The sequence below is a fragment of the Notolepis coatsorum genome (genome assembly GCF_963971535.1).
Source record: "Notolepis coatsorum genome assembly, chromosome: 8".
Classification (NCBI taxonomy): Eukaryota; Metazoa; Chordata; class Actinopteri; order Aulopiformes; family Paralepididae; genus Notolepis; species Notolepis coatsorum.
Window position 1 is genome coordinate 134,812,276 of NC_140172.1, and position 27,212 is coordinate 134,839,487.

Here is a 27,212-nt window from a genome sequence, read left to right on the forward strand (position 1 = left end):
CTCCAGGGTAGCCTGGCTGAGCAGCTTTAGCTGTGTGTCATTGTCTGTCGTTTCTCTGATCTCCTGTAGCCTGTCGTCGTGTACAGGTAAGCTGTTGTACACCATGTGTACCTGAAGGTCCATCCCTTCACTGAGACCGTCGTCGTGAGAGGTGAGTGATTTCCTGGACAGCGTGTCGGCTACTGGGATGTCTTTCCCAGGGCGGTGCACGATCGTGAAGTTATACTTGTGTAGTTGCAGTATCATCCTCTGTAACCGCGGTGGGGCTGCGGCGATCGGCTTCTTCATGATCGACTCCAGGGGCTTGTGGTCAGATTGCACCATAACATGGCGACCGTAGGCATATTGGTGGAAACGTTTGAATCCATAAAGGACTGCGTACATCTCCTTTTCGATTTGTGCGTAGTTGACCTCGCTGTCCGTGAGTGATCTGGATGCGTAGCTAATGGGCCTTCCTTCCTGCATCAGCACAGCACCCAGACCATACTTTGATGCGTCCACTTGTAAGCTGAGCTCCTTATCTGGGTCAAAGTAGATGAGGACTGGCCCAGGTTCACTGGTAAGTATGTCTTTCATCTTTTGGAATGCAGCGTCGTGCTGCGCGTCCCACAGGAATTCATTCGATTGTTTAAGCAGCTGTCTCATGGGTGCGTTGATCTCGGAGAGGCTCGGGGCGAATTTCGCCAGATAGTTGACCATACCTAGCACGGTTTACAGTTCTGCACGGCTCTTTGGCGCCTCCATCTCCTTGATGGCAGCTATCTTGCCTGGGTCAGGCTGCATGACGTCAGCTGAAAGGATGTGCCCGAAGTAGCTCACTTCGGTGGCTCCGATGGTGCACTTGTCTGCGTTGAGCCGAACGCCTCTCTCCCGTGATCTCACCATCATTGCATGTAGGTTCTTATCGTGTTCCTCTCTGGTCGCGCCATATACAAGGATGTCGTCTACTATAGCTGCTACTCCGTTCAGTCCCTCGTATGTCTCGTCGATTTTTCGTTGGAACTCGTCTTGGGCAGAAGCGAGCCCAAATGGTAATCGTAGGAATCTGTACCGTCCAAACGGTGTGTTGAACGTCGTCAGCTTCGATGATTCTGTGGAGAGCTTGATGGACCAGTATCCCGACCTTGCATCCAGTACGCTGAAATAGCGTGCGCCTGTTAGTCTGGGTGTGATGTCCTCTAGTGTCGGCAGAGGGTAGTGCGGGCGCTTGATAGCCTTGTTTAGCTCCTTAGGATCCAAACATAGTCTGAGCTTGCCTGTGCGTGGTTTCTCAACAATGACCAGTGCACCGACCCACTCTGTTGGTTCGATGATTCTAGCGATGATCTGTGTGTCTTCCATACTCTGTAGCTCCTTCTTTAGTCGGCCACGCAGGGCGATCGGTGTCCTTCTCAGTGGGCAGACTACTGGCTTGGCGTCTGGGTCTATATGGATGTGACACTCTCCTGGGAATAGTCCTATCCCTTTAAACACGTCGTGGTATTCTTCCATGATGGACTGTTTATCTGTGTGTGCATTCACTGACAATACTAGTTTAATGAGGTCCATATTCAGGCATGCCTGTAAACCTAGAACTGGGGGTGCCTGAGTGTCTACTATGTAAAAGTCTAACAACATGCCACGCTCTTTGTATTTACACTTTAACGTGCATGTGCCCTTTACCACTAGCTTCTCTCCACCATATCCTGTCAGTCTGCGTGAGGTAGGCTGTATTTTGCGTTTATCTTGTAAACTGTGATACTCTCTCAAAGGAATTACATTTACTTGTGCACCTGTGTCTAACTTAAATTTAAGCTCTGTGCCCTGTTTTCCTACTTGTATGTCTGCGAACGCTTGTTCTGTTGCATCAAACCGTCTGTCTGTCACGGTGTCTACATACAGTTCGTCTGACTCTTCTCCTGACTCAGAGCGCATGCTAATCTCGTGTACTGACTTTTTCTGGAAGCTACCGGCCCTGCAGACTTTGGCAAAGTGGTTCCATTTTCCACACTTCGTGCACTGTTTTCCCCTAGCTACACAGTTATCCCCTTCCTTGTGAGCTCTACCCCCACAGTATCCACAGTTCTTACGTGTGTCTGTGTCGCTCGCTCTGTTCGCTCTCTCTGTCCACTCTGCTCTGGGGCGATATCTCTGAACGCTATGCTTCTGTTCATGTCTGTGCACCTCGTGCACGAGCTGCTCCTGCGCGCTGCACGTGGCGCCAGTAAAGCTCTTTATCTGTGATTGTGCTAGCTCGTGGGCTCTAGCTATATCTATCGCGTTGTCTAACGACAAGTCTGATCCTACGTTTAATAGTTTCTCTCTTACTTTTGCTGAGTGTATGCCAAACACTATGCGGTCTCTAACCATCTCATCATTGTTCACATATGCACAGTCTTTCACCAGTAGTTTCAATGCAGTGACAAATTGTTCGAATGACTCGCTCGGTTGCTGGGTTTTCTCATGGAATTTGTACCTGGCGAAGATTGTGTTCCTCCTTGGAAGTACGTATGCTTCGAAATTGTCATAGTAGCTCTTCAGTACCTTTGCTTCATCTGCACTGAGAGTCCATGTGTTGTGAATGTCTCTCCCTCTTTCTCCGCTCCACAATAGCAGGTAGCTACATTTCTCGTCCTCTCCTTTCTTCTTGAGTGGGCCCAAAAACATCAACTCTGCGTGCTGCCTGAACTTCTTCCATTCTCCCGGTAAGTCCAGAGAATCCCAATTCATCCGTGGCGACGGGACTCCGTTGATATCCATGTTCACCCCGCTTCTGACACCATGTCGTATTCGATTAAATAGAATAATCTTCAGGACGAGGAGATAACGTTTATATGTTTATTCAAAGGTAAGCATCGTTCAGCATGAGTGTAACTCCATTCACGGCTGGCAGCCAACTGCCTGAGGACCCCTGGTCAGGTATACATAAGCAAGGTGCGCCTGGCGCGCCTGTCGTAAATGATATATTCACAGCATGAATAATATAGTAAAGATATATTCAAAGCATGAATATTACACCCTTCCCTTACTACCCGGGCCATGAGTGACGTGAGCCTGGAGATTCTCCAACAACAGCTGGCGTTTGGTATAAAATTACATTTTCCAATTCTTATACTGTGTGATAACCAATTGTACAATAAAGCTTTGCCTTGTTGTTCATTCTTCAAGCCTCTGTGTACAGTGTCTGTCACTGTTTTTGGAACCTGCTACCTCGAGGTAACCCTTGCCTTCCGTGACAGTAACTGTTACAAGGGACTGTTATGTTATATCGCCCTCTAGGGGTGTGTTTGGTTGGTACGTCCCAGCAGGGACCTGGAAGCAATGCGGTTGATTGCAATACAGACGCACAGTAAACAAACAGTAACACCATATAATACAATAAAAGATTATACTGAATTCTGTTGTTGTTGTTGTTGTTGTTGTTGTTTGTACTCATTAGATAAAAGTCATCCATGATGACGACGATCAACTAGAACCTGCACCCAACCTTGCCGTGAGAAAAAAGCAAATATCATCTGAAGGTAGCTTAGACTAGAATACCTACTGAACGCACCATTAGGGTCAGGTTTATTGACACGTTATATTCGAAGTCGGAGGTCGGAAGATCCCGATCGGCCGAGCTATACTCGCTTTTCCGCACCTACCCTCTGGAATTCACTCCCTCCAAACATCCATAGTGCTACATCCCTGCACTCCTTCAAACCCCAACTCAAAACCCACATCACCCAATTTGTAAATGACTCTGCCTGATTTCCCCCTTTTCTTTCTTTCTTTCTTTCTTTCTTTCTTTCTTTCTTTCTTTCTTTCTTTCTTTCTTTCTTTCTTTCTTTCTTTCTTTCTTTCTTTCTTTCTTTCTTTCTTTCTTTCTTTCTTTCTTTCTTTCTTTCTTTCTTTCTTTCTTTCTTTCTTTCTTTCTTTCTTTCCTTTTGATTATTATTTTGTTGTTACGTTGTTGTTCCCTGTTCCCCTCCCTTAGCTGCCCCCGCCTGTTAAAAGCGTCTCCTTGCGTCTCCTCAGGCGCTATATAAATGTAAGATATTATTATTATTATTATTATTATTATTATTATTATTATTATTATTATTATTATTATTATTATTATTATTATTATTATTATTATTATTATTATTATTATTAATAATTATTATTATTATTATTATTATCAATCAAAGACTTGGTGTTGGTCTCTCCGTGTTCAATGTCTCCAGCAGCCCCACAGCCGTAGCTACAACCATAGATATATCTATGGCTACAACCACTTACTGTACGTCAAGGAAGTGTTGCGGTGGTCACACCGGCCAATCACGGCGCACCATACTCAGTGGGTCCCTGACACTGTCCTATCACAGGCAGCGTTGTTCTACTGTCCCTCCCTGCTGGGTTCAGCTTCAGAGCTAACAAACTAATGTAGATTTATTTTAAAGTTAAATGTTGATGTTAGCTAACGTTAGTTACGCGAATACAAATACTATTTAGTACTGATATCGCAATTCAACGAGACATGGCAGCTTCTGTAGAGATATCTGGAGTCTTGGTAAATAACTAGAAGAGTAACTATGAAGGAGAGATCGATGACCAGGCTGCTGGATGTCTGAGATGTTATGATGAAGCCTAAGATGAGAACAGGTTTGTTAAATCAAAAGCTCTCATGGACATTATTCTTACACCGTGAGTCTTATTTCAAAAGACAGACCGACCCTTATGTTACATAGCTTTTAAATTAAAACGAGTTCTAACAGCAGTGAGATAATCTACCTCGCGTGGCTAACAGTTAACGTAGTATTCCTGCTAGTTAGCTAGTAGACACGTTATGTTCAATGTTGTGGCCCTGAACACTTGACAATTCTTTTTAATAAGGTTAAACTTATTTGTTATCCGTGAATTTGGTTATACGGTTTTATGAAGTAGTACATTTCACAAATGCATTTAGTCAAAGTTTAAAGTAGGAATACACAATTTTGTGAAGTTTGAGTTGATTAACATTCCCTACTGCAAGTAGTTAAATGTATGTTTATCTATGTTGCTCAGTGAATTAATGGTATTTGTGATGTTGATTTAATTGCACTTTCAATGTGATAGTAGCCATGGAATCTGTATATATTGCAAATATGCACTTGAACAATAGTGAAATAAATGAATGAAAACTGTATCTAACAGATTGCAGAATGGGTACAAATACAGTACGGCTCAATACACACAATTGTTAAGGGGATGCAGACCAGAGAAATACGTTTATCTTGTTTACATCAGGGTCCCCCATTTTCAATTCATAGTGACATTTATGACATACCGGTACACAACATACATGACATCATGACATTTATGACATAGGTACATACAGGTATATAGTACGGTTACATTTGTGACATATATGATATGCAAATATACAGTACTGTTACCCAGAGATCCTAACAGGAAATATATACATATGATGGGGAGGTGACTGTACATTAGGAGGGGGGCGGGTTGGACATTTACAGTGGCTAGTTTCTAATTGCAGCCTCCCGTAGGTGCTCTTTAAGAGCGGTTTTGAATGTTGGTAGGGATTAAATTTTTTTTATGGCTGTGGGTAGGGCGTTCCACATTGTTGTGGCATAATTGCTAAACGTGTTTAGTCCCTTGTTTGTGCCGAATCTGGGTTGCACATGATTTGTGGAACTCCCTCTGGTGTTGTGGGCGTGCTATTCACTGACCTTTGGGAAGTATTTCGACATGTACAATACATGGGTACCTGAGTGGTGTAGACTAGTGTATCTTGTAGACCAGGCGTGGACGGTATAAACGGTATACCGTACGGTATAAACGGTATGAATTTGCGCTACGGTATGGATTTTGATTATACCTTCATACCTTGTGACCGGTAGACTATAGAGCAGCTAGTCACAGCAGTAGCAATGACGTTAACGTTACTTGACGATTCACTCAACTTTTTGCAGTGGTCGTTGCATAGTGTTTAATTGTACTGAGTTTTTCTCCACTTGCTCACGGACCTTGTCATATAGTTTGGGCATTTCAATTTGGCCAAGGAGGCTGAGAGGAGACTTCGAAATCTTTATTTAGAAATAAAGACTTGCTTTAGCGCAGCAACGGGCTAACGTTAGCCATTTTAAGATACATTTATATACCGCGATATATACCGTTACCGTCTATGCTTCAAATTATACCGTGATATACATTTTAGACTATACCGTCCAGCCCTACCAGGCCCATTGCAAGTTGCTGTACTCTGTCGTCTACTCTAAGCCATCCTAGCTCCTAGGTAGTCAAAGTGGGCAGGGGTGAGGTGGGTTTTAGGAGTAAGGTCAAGTAGTAGTCTGACCAGTTTGTTTTGTGATGTTTGTAATCTTGTTTTTTTAGCGCCTATGAGGTGCAAGCATAGTCGTAGTACCCTTGAATGAGCGCTCCTGCCAGAGTCTTCAGGGTATTCTTGTTTACCAGAGAGGAGATCCGGTACAAGAATCTAGTTCGTTGGTTGACTTTTTTGATTACATTGGATGCCATTTTGTCACAGGAAAGATTTGCCTCTAGGATGGAACCCAGGGCCCTCATTTATCAACGTTGCGTATGCACAGATATGTGCGTAACCCGTGTGTACGATAATTTCTAAGCAAAGTGTGGGACTTATAAATTTGAACGTTTGCTTGACTTTGTGCGTATATCTACGCTCAGCTCAGACCATGCGTACCTGGCGCCCGGCGGTAGAATATGGAGACTGTGGACGGACGGCATTATGCTTTCATCAGTTTCATGCATTAGTTTCAACGCGGAAATAAGCTTCCGTGCATTAGTTTCAACACTGGCGCGTGTTCTGTATGAACCGTAATTCATTATAGTTCATTGTAAAATAGCAACAGTACAAGAGGTTGACCTGCTTGTTTGGCACGGGGGGGCAGACGCAGAACACCCACCTCCAAACGCGATTAAATATTGTTTCAAATAAAAAGCGAAATACTATTATTTTGTGTGTCATGTTTCCAAATAAGATTGGTCACAACAATTTGTTGGTTAGAATAGATGACCTCCGTTGAAACTTCACTGAGACTACAGTCTATTTGTGAGCTCCCGCACAGACGTGGTGATAATAATAATAATAATAACAACAACAATAATAATAATAATAATAATAATAATAATAATAATAGATCAAATTTATATAGCGCCTTTCATAGAACCCAAGGTCGCTTCACAATCAGGACAAAAAATAGGGCAAGGAAAATAGGGGGGGTGGGGGGGGGAGGGGGGATGAGGGAAGGTAAGGGATAATGGACCCAATCTAAACTAACTGATGGGGAAAAGCCTTGGTGAAGAGGTGTGTTTTTAGAGCGTATTTGAAGGTGTCCAGGGTTGGGGCGTTGCAGATTTGGGGGGGGAGAGAGTTCCAGAGGGTAGGGGACGCCACGCTGAAGGCTCTGTCCCAAAAAGTCCGTAACCTGGTGCGAGGGATGGAGAGGAGACCTAGATCAGAGGATTGTAGGTTCCGGGATGGAGTGTACTGGTGGAGGAGATCAGACAGGTATCGGGGGGGGCGAGGGCATGGAGGGATTTGTAGGTGAGGAGCAGGAGTTTGAAGGTGATGCGGAACTTGACTGGAAGCCAGTGGAGGTGGATGAGGGTGGGGGTGATGTGCTGCCAGGGCTTGGTGTGAGTGAGAACCCTGGCAGCTGAGTTCTGAACATACTGGAGCCTGTCCAGGGCTTGGCTGGGTACCCCGAACAGGACTCCATTACAGTAGTCCAACCGGGAGGTGATGAATGAGTGGATCAGGGTCTCAGCCACAGAGTCTGAGAGTGAGGGTCGGAGACGGGAGATGTTTTTGAGGTGGTAGAAGCCAAGGCAGACTTGGTGACGGATTTGATGTGGGAGTGAAATGAGCACAATAATAGCTTCATTTTATATAGCACCTTTCAAGAGACCCAAGGTCGCTTTACATAGATAGACATAGGGGGGAATAACAAAGTAACAAACATAGTGGACAGACACAACATATAAATATGATGATGGAATTCAAGTTTGTATTGATCACATAACACGCTTCGCTCGGCTTAGTCCACTTCTCCACATACGCTGTATTTGGGGGGCTTTGCCATTGTTGGGCGAGGTGGGTGGAATTTCGGGGCTGTGGGCAGACTATGGGTCATATGAACACCCACGATCTAGTGTTCTTCCCCCTTCCTACTTTATTAGAAATAATTAAAAACGCATTGCAACGAGAACAGAGGTTATTTGTTGAGTTTATGTGTATTACAAAACCCTTGCAATAAATGTGTCTTAAATGAATGAAAAGCATATATGCTCTGGATACAGGTAGCATGTATCGTGTGGGTGATATATGGCTTGTATTCTGCTTGCAGCTTCGAGGTTCCACTTATTTCGTTTTGCAATGTCAAAGCCTTTTGAATATAAGTCGGGGCGTTCGCGTGTTTCTGCAGTCTATGCGCAAAATAATAACGAGTTGAGTTCTAACAAAGAACGTATTACATGGGTAGGCTGATAGAGTAAACTGTAAATAAAATAGCCCATAACATTATAAAGGATAGGCTATAGCACAGGGGTTCCCCTTCTTCCCCAGAGGCAGAGCCCCACGATTCCCTGGAGACATATATGAATATGATATGGGCTATACATGGGTCCGTCAGCGAGGAGATTTAGCCATTTGAGAATAGGTTATTATGGCCAAACGAGGGCCTATAGCCTATAAATATTATTACATGTTTTCATAAGCGTAAAGATACAAGGACAAGTTATATTAACAATCAAGTTAGTTTACTGTATGCAGGCTTTGCGGGGCTCCGTGTGACATGTCTGTGCCATGCTGCGTTATGTTCAAATTACTGTTGCATAATGTAGGGCAGGCTATGCATATATAATTTATATAGGCTATACCTAATACCGACAACAAAATAGATTGTATGCCTCTACAAATCATATTATACCCGGTAGCCAATCGAACGGAACGAATAAAGGCATTCATATTCCAGCATGGTTATAATGACACACCTACGCCAAACAGTGGTTAATGGTCTTTATTAGTATTTTGAGCTGTCCAGGCAGAATTGCAGCAATGGTCTTAGGGATTCGTTGATATCTGACATCACCGTGTACAAGTCCGCCAGCCTTTTATTTATCCCATAACACGGGTTGTGTCTTCTTGGTTCGACAGCGCCTCCGTGAACAATCTCGCTCGTGGAGTTTCTCAGAGTTCGCTCGGGTCAGTCCATTATTGCACATCCCATGGGGGGTGTTTCATTGCCATATATGGATAATCATGCACGAGCATTGACGGTAAGAACAAATGGTATTTATCAATACGGAGTGTGCGTAGGACCCGTCCGTGTACGCACGGTTGATAAATCCCGATATTTCTGTGCACATTCTAAAATTCGTGCGTAGGAACGGGAATAGAACACTTTCTACGCAACATTGATAAATGAGGGCCCAGGTATGTAATTTCATCTTTCCTTGTGACAATATTGTCACCCACTGTAACTGAGAAGCTGTCGGTCTTGCTGAGTTTGTTATTTGATCCGAAGAGAATGGACTCTGTTTTACCCAGGTGTAATGATAGTTTGTTATCAGCGAGCCAGGTGCAGATTCTGCCGAGTTCTGAGCTGAGGGTTTTTTCAACCTGTAACTTGTTCTTGTCAGAGACCAGCAGGGCTGAGTCGTCCGCGAACAAGAACAAGTTGCAGTCACAAGCTGACGACATGTCATTTGCATAAATTAGGAACAGTAGCGGTCCTAGTATGCTTCCTTGTGGAACACCACAGCTAACTGTGAGGGGGGGGGGGGATAGAGTACCATTTACCTCCACCATCTGTTCTCTCCCCTCCAGGTAGGATTGCTTTTAGCTTGTCAATCAGAATGGAGTGATTGACAGTGTCGAAGGCCTTTTGTAGGTCCAGCATGACCATGCCGCAGTATTTGCCCGCCTCCACCTCTTGTTGGATGTGGTCGTTCAAATAGAGAAGACATGTGTCAGCAGTGGAGTGGGATGTTCTGAGGCCAGATTGGAATTCGTAGATTCGATTTTTTTCCGCAAGGTACTTTTCGACCTGTCAGTGTTCGTAGACTCTTTTTTCCATGACTTTCGAGATGGAGGTAAGAATAGAAACAGGGCGTAGTTGCCTGGGTCTAATTTGCTGCCCTTTTTGTGCAGGGGGGTCACTCTAGCAATTTTGAAGTCCTTGGGGACGTGTCCCTATTTTATGGAGAGGTTTATTATGTGTGTGATGACTGGGGTGATGGCGGCTGCTGAGTCTCTGCGGAATTTGGAGGGGATGTTGTCATGGCCAGTGGCCTTGTTAGGTTAGAGGTAATGTTCATTCTGGTTAAAGAGTGTGGTGGAACAGACAATGAGCTACAAGGGTAAAACACCAGACTAATGTGCCTTTATTGAAGTGGACCAAACAATGGACATTGAAAAGAGACGTTAATGCAGTAGGGAAAATGTGACTATGATTCCCCTGGGGTGTGATTTACCTGTTTATTTAACAGCCATGTATTTAACAGAACCACCATAAGAATACAGCTGTAGTCAAAATGACCTTCAGCATGGAAATGGTTGTTCTACCTTGATATAGACTTAGCCTGCATAAACCCTACCAACCACAGAAGACACAAGTAGCCCAATACACTCTTATAAAAAGTAGGACTACAGGAGCCCTTGGCTCACTTGGTAATTTCACTGGCTGTAAATCAATTTCACTGGTTGTAAGAATATTGTAGTGATTAATATCATTAAGGACAAATATATTTTTTCACATTAATAAACATTTGAACAAATATATCTATTTGTTGCTCAGTTTCATCCAAATTAGATCAGAATTGTAGGAGTTATAGCTGATATGGATACACAGACAGACAGGAGTGATTGCAATACCCCCTGGTTTTGCGCTTCACTCACAGTTGTACTCAGAAAGTGGGCAAATCATGCCACTGTAAACATGTAGTTGCTGTCTCCCTCTGCCCCAGATCCACCCAGCGACCTACTGATGATTAAAAAAGAAGAGGCTCAGGACACGCTGACGCTGGACCCACCCATGGATATTTCCACTGGGCTGAAGGAGGAGCCCACAGACCACCAGGATATCAGTATGTCATGTTTCTTTCTCTCATCTTGATTTTGTTTTCTCCTTACTCCGCTCCAGTACATTTGTATGTCTTGGTCTTTGTCTCCATAGCTTTCTAAAAAGTAGGACTACAGGAGCCCTTGGCTCACTTGGTAATTTCACTGGCTGTAAATCAATTTCACTGGTTGTAAGAATATTGTAGTGATTAATATCATTAAGGACAAATATATTTTTTCACATTAATAAACATTTGAACAAATATTCTTTATCTATTTGCCGCAAACTGGCATTAAAATGTCTTAACAAGTCCTAGTTTTAACTTGCTGATACCTGTAGACACCTTATGTTGAGTTGTGTTTCCCTCTGCCCCAGAACCACCCAGAGACCTACTGATGATTAAAAAAGAAGAGGCTCAGGACACACTGGACCCACCCATGGATATTTCCACTGGGCTGAAGGAGGAGCCCACAGACCACCAGGATATCAGTATGTCATGTTTCTTTCTCTCATCTTGATTTTGTCTTCTCCTTTCTCTGCTCCAGTATATTTGTATGTCTGTCTTTGTTTCCATAGCTTTCTCTCCTCATTTCTTATTGTATCAAATGAATGTGTTCATGTTTAGCCTAACTATTTGGAGCACTTCATTCTGGAATATCTGTGTCCTGTGTTCGCCCTGTTGGCTTGAATTGCAGCCAGGAGAGCTAAGAGAATGGAAGGCTTGTGATGTATTAACAGTGTTTCCCCTAGGATTATTTTCAGGGGGGGTGGTAGGCTACACTGAGCTGAAATGAAACGATTGCACATAAATTAGGTAAATAAATATTAACAACTTATTTACAATTATACATACAGTAGTGACAACACACATAATAACTATTTACAATACGGGGAGAGTGTTTCCCACAGGATTTTGTGAGACTGGTTGGTGAACCTTTTTTTGTACGTTTTAAAGTTAAATGCAAGTGCATCAATCTGGTGCACTTTAAGAGCAAAATAAAGAGGCCAGATCTATGATGAACTTTGTGCTCAAAACACAAAATTTAGTAGACTAGAGCATACATTTGAGCCATTAAAGAAATGAAGCAAAAGTGGTTACCTGTAGCTCGCCAACATTACTGTGATTAAAGCAAACTTTAATTAAAAAAAATTATATATATTTTTTTATAATATTTCTTTTTATAATATTTCTTTTTATAATATTTCTTTTTATAATATTTCTTCCAGGGGGGGGGGGCACCCCGCCACGGCAATGGTAGGGGAAACACTGTATTAAGCATTAGCTAAATGGATCAGTGGTCTTGTTTTGTTAGTTCTGATTGTTTCCTGTTAAGTTGCCCCTTTTTTCATTACAGCAACTCCAGATCTTTTGAACGCATTAATTTCCACTGTGGACTTTTATAGTTTAATTTACAGCATGCAAAAGTTTTTAAACATTCAACTTTGTCTACCAATTAATACACGATAAAAACGCTTCTTTGTCTTGCGTAGCCACATGTCTTCACAGTTCTCAGAGTTGTAATGGAGGAGAATTAAGTATAGTTGATTTGAAATACAGTTAAGTATATAGATCTAATATTCTGTAATATATCTGTAAATATACTGTAAATACTATCCACATAATATTCAAGTGAATGAGCAAAATGGTGTATTTACTTAGTTGCTGTCTCCTTCTGCCCCAGATCTACCCTCCAATTTCCTAACAATCATGAAAGAAGAGGCTCAGGACTCAATTATATCCTCTATTACATTTTGTCTAAAGATCTAATAACATCCAGTTTGACAAATATGTAATTACACAGGAAACTAGAAAGTCATTCAACCTGCGAGAGTGGGCAAAGCCTACCCATCTGGGTAACGTCTGCTATATACACCTACTATGAAATTAGGATAGCGCTATATTTCATCCCTGCCATGGAGCAAGGCACCTCACTAGAATTGACCTCATTCACAGTGTCAGTTTTAAAAAGTTGTGTGTTGCGTATGCTATGCATAGCTTTAGGTGTTTGCATTGCTGTGGTTTGGTTAAAATATACAGCTGAGGGATAAACTATAACAGCAAACAGTCTGGGCCAAGATTACATTTATATATGTAAATTAATCTCTGCTCTTGTCTCTGCTCTATCTATTGGAATAGAAAGTGTAATGTGACAGCCCACAAACAAAGTAGTCCGATGATTGTTGGTCATGGTAGTGATTGATTGGGAAGTTGGCGAAGAACCAAATATCACCAACAATTGCACGTGCTGTAGTTTTCATGTTATATCTTTCGGTTTTATATATTTGATTTATTTATTATATCATATTGCATTGCTCAAGTGCGTTTTGATCTTAACTGAATCTCTTGTTTTCAATCATATGTAATGTATAGAATGTTCCTCATACAATTGACTTGAGCTAAACAACATTAGCAAACAAGTTAAGTGAAACTAGCTAGCGCTAGCTTTAAGTTTGTTGTGTTAGACTGAGTCGTCTAGCTATCTAGACTGGAGTATGGAAAATAATAATAATAATAATAATGGATTCCATTTGTACCGCGCTCTACATTCGTGAGAATCTCAGAGTGCTTACAGGAGATATAGACAAAAGTTAAATGAATAAAACAATCCAAAATTAATAAAAACAATTAAAAAGACTAACAACCAGTGGAATGGAAGAACCTAAGAGTAAAATAAAATAAAAATAATAGTAAAATGAATAGAAGTAAAAATAAAAGTAAAAGAAAATTCAGGCAAAAGCCTTGTTAAAAAGAAATGTTTTTAGGCCCCTTTTAAAAACCTCGACGGATTGTGGTGCTCTCAGGTGGATGGGGAAAAGGTGTGTGAAGTGACAAGCCTGGGCCAAGACTACATTTGGTGCTGTCGTGAGATTTCAGACTGCCGCCCCCCTCCCAAACTACCATACTCTAATCTAAAATACTAAATAATGTAAACCAATCTCATTTGGCCAAATAGTGAATATTCTAAATACTTTACTTTCAACACAATGTTGCCTAGCTAACACAATCTTTCTTTAACCAAGAGATTTGCTGGAAAGGATAATCGATTTTGTGCATAGATCACTAGATTTATCAACTTATAATACACATTTCATGTGAGAATTTCCTGGTTATAACAAGATAAATAATGAAATACCTACAAACCTACATTAAATGCCTACAAACATGAAACTGTTCTGATAGCAGAATATTGATGTATCTAAGAGATTTGCTGGGGAAATAATATATCTAATGCATAGGTATTTCACCTACAATACAAGGCTATCTTGGGCATTGGAATGTTGTAAAGTGTTCCTGCATTTATGTTTACCCTCATTATTGATTTCAATGGACAATGATGAAAATGAATTCAAATAAAATACTTGTCATTGATTGATTTAATATAAAAAAGGTTTTATGTATATATATACAGTATATGAGGATCCAGGTCCTGCGCCTACAGTTAGACATGTACGATTTTGGTAGTTTTCAGCCTTAATCGCCTCCGTCATGTCGTCTGTCTCTCTCTGCGTTGTGTCTTATTTTTCATTTACACAAGGCAAAGGCTGAGACACCAGATATCTCCCGGTGCATTTTTTAACAGCGTACACTGAGCCGTCCATTTTATATGAAAAGGATGTTTATTTAGAATAAACAGAGATCTAAAACAGAATGAAAAACGAGGAAAGATCAAGTCTTTAAAGGTAAAAAATTTCTAAGAAAATAAACTAAATGATTAAGGCTCTGTTCTATCTCTCGCTGTCTGTTCTCTCTCTCTACCTCTCTGTCCGGCCTCACCCCTCCCCTGTTCTCCCCTACTTGGGGGGACGCGTGAACATTTAAGGCAACCAACTTGTGTTCAGCTTTTCTCTGATTGGCCACGACAGCCCGCCCCCTTTTGCCGCGAGCGCGGCAGAGGTCCCTATATATAACTGTAGCATAGAGATTGATAGGCCAAGTTGTCCTGAAAAAAAAATTTGTATATCACTTAATTTTGCAATACAGGGTTGAGGTTACACACATGTTGTGCATGAACCTTCAAGTTCCCTGGTGCAAAATATAACATTTTGGCAGCCCATGAAACAAGACAAACAATACAGTAACAGTAATAATAAACAATTATTTGTAAATAGAAGAAAATTCATTCATTGTCCTTGTGTTACATAAAACCCATCTGTGGCCTCGTGCAGAGGAAGGTGGTAAATACATGTTAAGATATTCAAAATCGTCACAGCAGTATAGTTTGTTTATACTTCAGAAGTATGATATTTGAACATGGTCCCCAAAATGAATGGAAGCGAATGAGGAGCCTGACGCCTGACACCTGGGAGGAATGCGGGTGTTGCAGCGTTGGGGATGTTTAAAAAATATAATTTAATATGTAATATAATATAATAATTTGTGCTTCACCTAAAAATCTGGTCAGCAGCCTCCACTGATGTAGTGTGATTCAAACCCCCTCAATGTGCAGTTTCTAGTTAATCAGTCAGCAGCCTCCACTGATGTACAGTGACGAGTGAATCTGGTAGTTGGTTTATGACGTTAAAAACGCGAAATAACATATAACGTTACAGCGTACAGTTTCTAGTTAATCAGTCAGCAGCCTCCACTGATGTACAGTGACGCGTGAATCTGGTAGTTGTTTTATGACGTTACAAACGGGAAATAACATTATACATTATAGTTTCTAGTTAATCAGTCAGCAGCCTCCACTGATGTACAGTGACGCGTGAATCTGGTAGTTGTTTTATGACATTACAAACGCGAAATAACATTATACATTATATAACGTTACAATGTACAGTTCCACTGATGTACAGTGACGAGACCTCTGCCGCTCATTATACATTATATAACGTTACAATGTACAGTTCCACTGATGTACAGTGACGAGACCTCTGCCGCTCCTCTGCCGCTCGCAGGGACCTCTGCCGTGCTCGCGGCAAAAGGCACTGATGTACAGTGACGAGACCTCTGCAGCTCGCAGGGACCTCTGCCGCGCTCGCAGAAAAAGGGGGCGGGCTGTCGTGGCCAATCAGAGAAAAGCTGAACACAAGTTGGTTGCCTTAAATGTTCACGCCGGGGGGACCGCTGTTCTCTCTGTCTCTTTCTGCTCCTGTGTTGAGAAAACAACTGGCCATCTGTGTGTCTCCCACAGCTTCTGTCCTGTGTTATCTTAAAAGAATGTTACTATCTTGTTGTTGCTAAGCGCCCTCTCCTTTGACCCAGATCGAACTTTATCAAAAGTTGTGACGTCGCCTGGCAACTCCAACATATCCCTGGCCACCTGGCATCGTCGACCGGCAAGCTATAACCTTGTGTAAAGATAAAACCCTCAAAATCCTGACACACACATACCTTGCCTGAGCTGTTAAACTAAACTCCACTCTGCAGGCCTGAATTAAAGGTGTTTAACATACTTAATTATCCGGTTATAATCACAACAAAAGCCAGCCATGTCCTTCAGCCATATGTGCTCAGTTTCATCCAAATTAGATCAGAATTGTAGGAGTTATAGCTGATATGGATACACAGACAGACAGGAGTGATTGCAATACCCCCTGGTTTTGCGCTTCACTCACAGTTGTACTCAGAAAGTGGGCAAATCATGCCACTGTAAACATGTAGTTGCTGTCTCCCTCTGCCCCAGATCCACCCAGCGACCTACTGATGATTAAGAAAGAAGAGGCTCAGGACACGCTGACGCTGGACCCACCCATGGATATTTCCACTGGGCTGAAGGAGGAGCCCACAGACCACCAGGATATCAGTATGTCATGTTTCTTTCTCTCATCTTGATTTTGTTTTCTCCTTACTCCGCTCCAGTACATTTGTATGTCTTGGTCTTTGTCTCCATAGCTTTCTCTCCTAATTTTTCATTGTATCAAATGAATGTCTTCATGTTTAGCCTACAAAAAAATTCTTTGTGTAGTAACGTTATGGCTTGTACCTCCACATTGTTCTGGTTAATAAACCACTTGATTAAAAACCTTTACGTTGGTCTCAGACTCATCAGTGAGACATTACAATAAATTGCATTTGTATATCCGGGACAGAGAAGAATGACGTGATCCACAGTCTCAATTTGATTACATTTACCACATGTTGTGCTTGGATGGTTCCCAGTGAGATGTAGATCTTCATGTAGGTTAGTGTGTCCCAGTCACTCTTCACTATTTTCCAGTACCCTTCCCTCTCTGACTTATTGCTGGACATAATTTTGTCCCATATGCAGTGCCCGAAATTAACTTTTTGACTCACCGGCCAGTGGCGGGTAGATGGGAAAAATCTACCCACCAAGCATATTTCTTACCGTCCCAAAAAAAACACATTTTTGTGTCACATATATATACTTATTTTTCAGTACATTTCAAGTAGATAAGGTATTACGTTGAAGAATACACACTTAAAGAGGCCAGAGTAAAATGTTAAGCAAATAATTTTAATATATTGATTGATGATTGATTAATCAATACATGTAAAGTCAATCTTAAGCTTAAATTGTAACCTACTGTTAAACATCATCAGACTCCTCACTCTACCCTCTTTGCAGGATTTAACAGAACATAATAAAATGTGAAGGTTTTGTAAACCTAACTTAAACCTCCTCAATCATGTCCTCATCAGAGTCCATAATCTCATTGATTTACTACAGATGACAAACGTGTTGTTTCTGTTTTTCTTTTTGACATATTTGCGGCACACGGAACAACTCATCACTACAGCCCCACTCCTCTCGAAACTTTCTTTTGTTAGGTGGTCCCGCTCTTGCTGCCGCTTCTTCATCCTTTTCGCCGCAGTGGGTTTTCTTTTTAGTGGCCGGCTTACTCCTTCCATATGGTTCCACATATTTGTAACCCATTTAACGTTATTAAGCTGACGTTAGCTAATCGTTATAGTAGGCGGACGTAACGTTAGCTCCCTACAGTGCAAGCAGGCGCTGCAGAAGAAGAGTAGCGGATGTGACGTCAGTAAACAAGGAGAGATTGACACGCAAGGAGAGATTGGGGGCTGCAAAAAAGGCGACTGTCGTAAAACCAAAACGCATCGCATTTTTTTATTATTTTACATGACTATTTTGTTACCCGCCACGTGGCAGACAGACCTCTCAGTGTCACTCGCCAAACCTAAAATATGCCCGCGGGTGGCGGGCTCTAATTTCGGGCCCTGCCCATAGGAAAGCTTATATATATATAAAAATATATATATATATTTTTTGTGTCAAAATAAATAATAATACAAATAAACTTTACTTGTATAGCACCTTTCATACAAGAATTACAGCTCAAAGTTAGGGATGCACCGATCCGATATTGATATCGGCCCCGAAATGACTAAAATAGCTAGATCGGCTATCAGAGATTTTAAGTTTTTAAACGTCTTTTATTTTTTATGCTTTATCCAATTCATCACAAAATATATATATGTACAGATGACAATTAACATTTTTAAGACACATTGAAAGCAAAACAAAAAAGTTAGGAAAGTAATGTTTTAAGTCTAGCCTGATGTTGCATTGCACAAAATAATGATCCCAGTCTCTTCCACACAGTGAGGCATACAGTTTATTAATTGAACAATGGGTATCGGATCGGTACTCGGTATCAGCCGATACCCAAAGCCCAGGTATCGGTATCGGGACTGAAAAAGTCGGATCGGTGCATCCCTACTCAAAGTGCTTCACAGCAGAAAAAAGACAGGCACATAAAATGCAGACATAAAATCACAGTTTTTCACATTAGGATCTAACATCCCAATAGGCCACCTTGTTTATGGTTTGATTCTATGGCAATAATAAGAAGAGTAAAATAGTGCAATAGTGCAGTGCAATAAAATATTTCTGAATTACTGTTCAACCGTTTAAAATCATCTTTACCTTCCCTGTTTGATATCCACAGTTTAAAACCTGACAGTCTTCCTTCCTGTTTGATACCCACTTTGACCCTTCAACCTCCCTCTCAGGGCAAGCCTTCCTCTCAGGGCGCAGTTCCCTCTCTCAGGGCGCAGTTCTAGGCCTGGGTCCCCCACACAGTTTTAAAACCTGACAGTCTTTCTTCCTGCTTGATAACCACACAGTTCAATACCTGTAATAAAAGAGTAAAATAGTGCAATCTACATTACAATCAGCAGCGGAGTGTATTAAAAGGCTATGGTGAAGAGGTACATTTTTTGCTAATTTTCTTTTTTAATATTTAGAGATCTAGCTTCCCTAATCAAATCAAATCAAATCAAATTTATTTATAGGGCCCGACAACACACGTTAATGTCCCCATGGGCCGTACAGATCTTCTTTAAACAAGTCAAGAAGAAAACATAACAATAAGTCAAGAACAGAACAAGAACACCATAAGGTGCAAACATTTTTAGATGGATGCAAATAAATGAAAGAATGCAAGCACTCCCAGACATACCCCACGCGAAGGTAAGGAAAAACTCACTAAAACCTAACAATAGGGAAAAAAAGCTCCACAGGCAGTGTGGAGGAGAGAAACCTTAGAAGGGCCATTCAAGGGGGGATCTCCCTTCTTAGATGTCGGTGATAGTAGTGTTGCAGACGGACAGTTGGTAAGCATGCACTCATGTGTGTAGTGGAACACAGATGAGTGCATGCAATAGCAACTGTACATTTTGAAAAATTAAAGATAGAGCTTTAATGTCCATAGGTAGGGTGTTCCATAACTTTGGTGTATAGTTTGCGAAGGCTGCGTCCCCGATTATCTTTAGGCTGTGGTTTGGAACCTTCAATAGACCAGACATAGTTGACTATAGAGAGTTTGCAATGTAGTTTGGTCCTGTTCCAAATAAAGAAATAATAATTGTGTTACCACAACTTCCTTGACCGGCTATAATCCAGTATATATTTTTTAAAGATATATTTTAGGACATTTTCTGCTTTGTATTATGGACAGGACAGTCAGAGAGAGGAGATGCAACACATGTCCTGGGCCCGATTCGAAACCAGGACATTGCGATCACGCAGTATGCGTCTTAACGTTGTGTGCCACCGGGCCGTCCAAGGGGTTCCATTTTCAAATGGATACTTCTCTGAAGGTGAATTCCCAACACAAACCCTAAAAGACCTACGAAATAAGAGATCCTTTTTCCAATTATACACTTTTACCACCGATACCCATATCATATACTTTTATTAAAAGACCTTCCTTCCACATCATGTCATATGCCTTTTCTACATAAGAAAAACAGCTACCCCTCCCTCTTTATTTACTTGAGCCACATTCCTTTCCTCATATACATTAGGAGATCTATCTAACGTTTGCTGTCTTCCGACCTTAGCCTCATCTGTTAAACTATCTGAACTGTGGACTTTAACAATCTTCTTGGCTACCATTTCTGCCTCTTCCATGTCCTCAAGCAATTTCTTCCCCCTTTTTTTTTTAAACACAGGAAGATTTGTATCCTGTCTGCCTCTCCTCATTCTATTAATCATTCTCCATATGTTATCTAATGGTGTCGTTCTTCCAATACTTGGATAATATCCTCTCCAATATGACCTTTTTATTATTTTGACAACTTATCACTGCTTGAGCCTTTTTATACTCTATTATAATAATAATAATAATAATAATAATAATAATAATAATAATAATAATAATAATAATAATAATAATAATAATAATAATAATAATAATAATAATAATAATAATAATAATAATAATAATAATACATATATTTATTATATTTACTATCAACATCCTTCCTCTGCTCAGAAATCTCTTGTTTAATTGCACCAGTTTCCGTCAAGGGAGCATCACTGGATTGTTCTCCCAACTCTAGGATTAGTTTCCACCTTCAGTCTCTTGTCCTCTCTTTGCTTTTTTAGATCAACGTTGCTGCTTTAATAAGAACAAGAATATAACTTCCTGTTGTTGTTGTTGTTGCTGCTGCTAGCCCCTGCATGGTGCGGAACTTATTCTGGGTTTTGTTTGCCCACCCAGCGTATTCCACCAGTGGTCGTCCGTTCTGTGTTTAGCATGGTTTTAAAGTAATACGGGTTAGTATCAATGGGTCTGTGTCTCTAATTACCATATTGACTCATCAGTCTAGTCTCGAGTTCACGAGATCCTCCCTCACTCAACTAAGCTGTTCTGATTTGACGGTTTTGCTGACGTTAATATAGCACTGATTTGCATAACTAACGTCCCCTCTATGGTTGACAGCGACAGCAAACAGAGCGAGGCAGATAGTGTAACCCGACACTTCCTCAAATAGAGCGAGGCAGACAACGAGCGAGTGAGGGAGAGAGAGAGAGGGAGGGAGAGAGAGAGAGAGAGAGGGAGAGAGAGAGAGGGAGGGAGAGGGAGATTCTGTCGGGGAAACAGCCAAAAATAAATCGCTAATCGTGATCATTACTTCTTTGTATGTCTTCGTCTAAATTGATTTTCAATCATAGTAATAATCACACCGTGTCTCTACTCTTTATAAAATATTTATTAGCATAAAACATTAATAACAGTGTCTCTACTCTTCACAATATTAGCATAAAACATATTAACATGAAAGAGGGAGCTATTCTGGACTGGGCAGTGAAAGATGCTGGGCTGGACTGGGCTGGGCTAGTCTAGGTTGGACTGGGTTGGGCAGTGAAAAATGCTGGGCTGGACTGGGTTAGGCTGTGCTGGGTTGCACTGGACTGGGTTGGGCAGTGAAAGCTGCTGGACTGGACTGGGTTAGGCTGTGCTGGGTTGCACTGGACTGGGTTGGGCTGGACAAGAGATGCTGGAATGGACTGGACTAAATATTGGATTGAGCGGGGCATGGTGAGTGTTCATTTTCCCCCTTCCTCTCCCAAACTGTTCCTACAATTGTTTTATGTTGCATGATGATCATGAATACATTTATTATGTATTGTATTTTTTATGTTTAAATATCAACATTATCTGTCCATCCTCAGTAAATACTATCAATATAATGCTCCTGACATCATCTGGTCTTTTCAAACGCACACACACACACACAGAATGCCCCTCCCCCAGTCCCCAGACAGAAAGGTAGAATGCCCCCGCCCCCCCGCGTCTCTACATTTCGTAGCTCCATTTCTGCAGACCCCTCTCTGATTGGTTGAGGCCATTTCTGCAGACCCCTCTCTGATTGGCCGAACGCGCGCATGCGCATGAGCCGCGACAAGCTCCTCTAGCCAGGAGTCGAAACTCCGTTAAGCTCCAGAGAGAGAGGCTGAAAACCCACAGTTGTTGCCCGACGGATGGGAGCCGAATCCCGGATCCGAGTTTTCTGATGAATAGCCCCAAAACATGGAGGTCGCGAACGCAATTTATACGCATGGAAGTATTGATTACGCCATAACGAATCATTAAAAAAATATACCGTTAACTGGAATATGTTGTGTGTGCCTTTACACATATGTTGGATAGGATTATGTAATTGGTTTGTCATTAAAAACCAATAATAATCGCTCGCCGGCTTCGCTGACCAGAGCTCTCTCAGATTCAAAGTTTTAATTGCAGCCTGGAACATACATGTTTCGGAACCAATGTGTAACTAGACAGTTACAATATAACATTTATATTAATTAACCCAGTTAATGCCTTAAGAGAAAGAGTCTGGTGGTCAATTGCTACGGAAATGTTGTGTCTTACTAATAATAACTAATTCCTTGGTCAATAGAAGTCTCTGTGATACTTTCTGAATATGATTTGGGAACATCAAATGGGCAGGCCGCGAAATAACAACGTTACAATGTACAGTTTCTGACAGCTGGCTGTGTTGTGAAATGTGCATAACGTTATGAATAAACCGCGAAGTCACGCGAAATAACGTTATACGCGAATCTGGTAGTATATTTCCAATCAGAGAGGGGCTTCGCTCAACCAATCAGAGAGGGGTCTGCAGAAATGGAGCTCAACCAATCAGAGAGGGGTCTGCAGAAATGGAGCTACGAAATGTAGAGACGCGCCGGATTTTCAAAATAAGAGTATCGCAATATGAACCGATCGTTTTTTCTTTTCTTTTCTTTACTCGCCAGTGTGGCGTGTGGTCTTCATGAATCACTCGCCAAACATAGAAAATACTCGCATTTGGCGAGTAAAATGGCCTAATTTCCTCCCCTGAGCACATACTCATTTACACACAACCTGGACCTGCGGGGAAGCAGCAGTAGCACATACTCATTTACACAGTGCTTATGGGCGGAGCCAGGCCAACACAGCCTGAAATCCAAAGTGAGAAATATTTCGCTTTTGAGTACTTGATTAGAAATATAAAACAATGATAGTACATGATAGTAGAAGACTGTAAGTTAATACAAAAAAAGAAATGTATCTTTCATTTCAGATATTGATTGAAGACGTGTGTTTTTAGTCGACTGTGAAAGATTGGTTGTGTTTCAGCTGTCCTTACTAAATTATCGTATGCCCTTCTTTCTAGACTCCCTTGCCTTACATCTGTTTATCTGTGAAGAGGAGGTTTCCCCTGAGCAGCAGGAGAGGAGCCCCAGTCTGGGCCAGGAGGAGCCAGACCCCCAACAGATTAAAGAGGAACAGGAGGAACTCTGGAGCAGTCAGGAGGGAGAGCAGCTTAAAGGTCTGGAGGAGGCTGATATCATAAAGTTCACATTCAATCCTGTTGCTGTGAAGAGTGAACATGATGAAGAGAAACCACATTCCTTACGGTTTAACCAAATCCAGGACCCAGAGTCCCTACAGATTAAAGAAGAACAGGAGGAACTATTTCAAGATCTAGAGGAGGCAGATTGCTCCAATATGACCTTACACCCTGTGAAATATGAAAACGATGGTGAGAATACTGTGTCCTCACAACTCAATCAAACCCAGGACCCAGAGTTCCTACAGATTAAAGATGAACTATATCAAGGGCTGGAAGAAGTTGATCGCTCCAAGATCACAGAACACCCAGTGAAATGTGAAGATGAAGTGAACGATCCGCCCTTCCAGCCTCTTCAAACCCAGAGGGAGAAAAACAGAGAAGCTTACTCTTTACCCAGCACCTCAACTGAACAGATGAAAACAGAACGTGATGGAGAGGACTGTGGAGGATCAGAAGCAGCCAGTAACTTAAATCCAGCTGGTGTATTAGAACCAACTAGAGATGGCCAGCTCCTCTCTTCAGACTGTGAGACTGATGACAGTGATGAATGGAAGGAGAGTGGGAGACCAGGTTTGATGACTCTGAAACGAAAGAAGACACAGAAAATACAACGTTTGTCTAACATCAGTCCTGGGTTCAGCAAGAAGGAAGATCTGAAGACACACATGAGAACGGATACAGGAGAGAAACTATTTAGTTGTTCAGTTTGTGGAAAAGGGTTCAGTATGAAGGCAAATCTGAAGGCACACACAATAACACATACAGGAGGGAAACCATTTAGTTGTTCAGTTTGTGGGAAAGGGTTCATTAGGAAGGCAGATCTGAAGAAGCACATTAGAACTCATACTCGAGAGATACAATTTAGTTGTTCAGTTTGTGGGAACGGGTTCTATGAGAAACAAAATCTGACGAGACACATGAAAACCCATACTGGAGAGAAGCCATTTGGTTGTTCAGTTTGTGGAAAAGGGTTCAGTATTAAGGCACATCTGAAGGCACACACGAGAACTCATACTGGAGAGAAACCATTTAGTTGTTCAGTTTGTGGAAAAGGGTTCAGAATGAAGGGACATCTGAATATGCACACAATAACACATACAGGAGAGAAACCATTTAGTTGTTCAGTTTGTGGAAAAAGGTTCAGTAGGAAGGGATATATGAAGAGACACATGATAACACATACAGGAGAGAAACTATTTAGTTGTTCAGTTTGTGGAAAGGGGTTCAGTATGAAGGCACATCTGAAGACGCACACAATAACACATACAGGAGAGAAACCATTTAGTTGTTCAGTTTGTGGGAAAGGGTACATTAGGAAGGCAGATCTGAAGAAGCACATTAGAACTCATACAGGAGATAAACCATTTAGTTGTTCAGTTTGTGGGAAAGGGTACAATAGGAAGATCGATCTGAAGACTCATATGAGAACGCATGAAGGAGTCTAGGAGTCTACTTGAAAAGAGAGAGAACAGGTCCCAAAACACAATTTACAGTACATTCAATAGGAACCCCATGTACCTGTACTAAGCAGTATACTCAATAGAAGTATTTTGTTTTATGTCACTATTCTGCTGCAGGTGCTGAATGATTATGAGGTAGCCTCACCAGAGACTATTTACTAGTATCTGGAGCATCAAAACAGAGGAATTGGAAGTAACTTTCCTGTATTAAGCCAATGCTTCTCATGGACCAGGAGTCCTTATGGATTATTCTGGTCATAGATTTGACTTTCTACTGTTATTTCAGCTACAGAATGCTGGGCTAAATCATATCCAACAACAACAACAATCTCCTCAAATCAAATAGGGGTCCAAAGCCTAATTTATATCAATCCCTGACTCGTTTTCTAATGCTGGGATCATCACAAAGGCATGTTTTATGATGGTGTTCGGTAAAATAGACGTTACCTTTTGTTAGCAGGTCCACCAAAACCCTGTCGACTCTTGCTCTGAAGTGTCTGAGTCAGAACAGGAACAATTTAAATAAATAACGTTAGTTTGCTCTGGCAGCTCCTAACAGATAACGTTACATCCTCAACCTGTTTGAATATACTAGAATCCAACATAGTCTTGTGAAAACGCACCTTATGTTATGGATGGATCGTCACCATTGTCCTCTTCATAATAATCTCCAATAGTTCGCCCTAGGCGATCGCCATTGCCGAACATTAGTTGGCTCTAGTCTGGGTTGCTCTCAACTCTGGTCTCAGCGACTACCGCAGAGTGGTGAACAGATAATGTTACATGCTCGGCCGGTTGGACTATAGTATTTTTAGGATTTACCAGAAGTGCTGAGTCCAATGTAGTCTGGTGAAAACCCACCTTATCATCCATAAGTGTGATCGCTTTGTCCTCTTCATAATAATCTCGAATAGTTCGCTCGCCATTGCCGAGGCAGTTCACAGGCTAGTAGCTACTACTGTGGCCAGTGAGTGAGCAACCCCCCCACCCCCCCACAGGAAACTAGCCCAGTTCAAAAGGTAGGGAGAGACTGCCACCTATCAGAATTTGATCGTCCTTTCAATTCGAATTCACTCAGAATTACCAGGATCACACAACAAGGTCTGGCTGACTGTTTAGTATAATAATAATAATAATAAAAAAAAACATAAAAACGAGTATACTCATTTTTGGCGGTTAACGCATGGGTGCCAGAAACTAGTATACTCATTTTTGGCGTTCAATGAGTTAAGCCAGTGTTTCTCAAAGTGTGGGGCGCGCCCCCCAGGGCGGTCGCAGAGGCATGACGGGGGGGCCTTGAGATCTAAAAAAAAAAATAAAAAAAAAGAGGCGCTAGCGTCAAGATAGCTTAGCCCTGAGCTGAATGAGGTTTTGACAGAAGTTATAAACGTGGTAAATTTCATCAAAACCCGACCCATGAAAGCGCGCCTGTTCTCTGCGCTGTGTGAGGAGATGGGAGCTGACCATTCTGCAGTGCTGTTTCACAGCGAGGCAAGGTGGCTCTCGCGAGGGAAGGTGTTGTCGCGAGTCTTTGAACTACGAGAGGAGATTCGGGTGTTCTTGGAGGAGGAGAGCATGTCAAACATGAGACAATTCAAACTGATGTATAAGGAAATTATGTTCACAAGGTACAGGGATGAGGAAGGGACTTGATATTCACGGGTGTTTACATTTTTTATTTTGTTTTTCTATTTTATTTATTTCATGTTTTACATAATTATATAGTTTTTGTTTTTTGTTTTGCATATATATATATTTTTTATTTTTATTTTATTTTTATGTTTTAAAATGGTACACTCATTTGAGTAGTGGAAAAGGGGTAGGATTAAATAAGTGTATACTTTCTACTCCTTTTCGAACATGTAGATTGAGTTGTTTTGCTTTTTGTTATTGTTTGTTTGTATTCATTGCATGTTCGAAATAAAGATTTCAAATAAAAAATCAAAAAATCAAATGATGAACGATTTCTGATAAAGTATCTCTCTATCTACAGCACCTGCTGATTTCAGCTCTGCTGAAGAGGAGCAACTCATCGAAATGACCTGACTCCACCCTGAGGCTGAGGTTTACAGCTCAGATAGTGAGTGGATTCTGGCTTGGTGTGGAGAGGGAGCATCCACTCATAGGGCAGAGGGCTGTGGGCATCCT

At 41.5% G+C, this 27,212-nt stretch overlaps 1 protein-coding gene across 1 annotated transcript; it reads left to right on the top strand.

Moving 5' to 3' along the window:
• Positions 1–4,472: 4,472 nt before the first annotated feature.
• Positions 4,473–27,110, top strand: LOC311233584 (uncharacterized protein; the record flags this gene model as incomplete). The annotated part of the gene is made up of 6 exons (XM_084320551.1): positions 4,473–4,605; positions 10,951–11,070; positions 11,421–11,534; positions 16,673–16,792; positions 23,425–23,493; positions 27,058–27,110. The coding sequence occupies exons 1-6, from the start codon at positions 4,581–4,583 to the stop codon at positions 27,108–27,110; spliced, it is 501 nt and encodes a 166-aa protein (XP_084176677.1). The 5' UTR covers positions 4,473–4,580.
• Between the last annotated feature and the right edge of the window lie 102 nt (positions 27,111–27,212).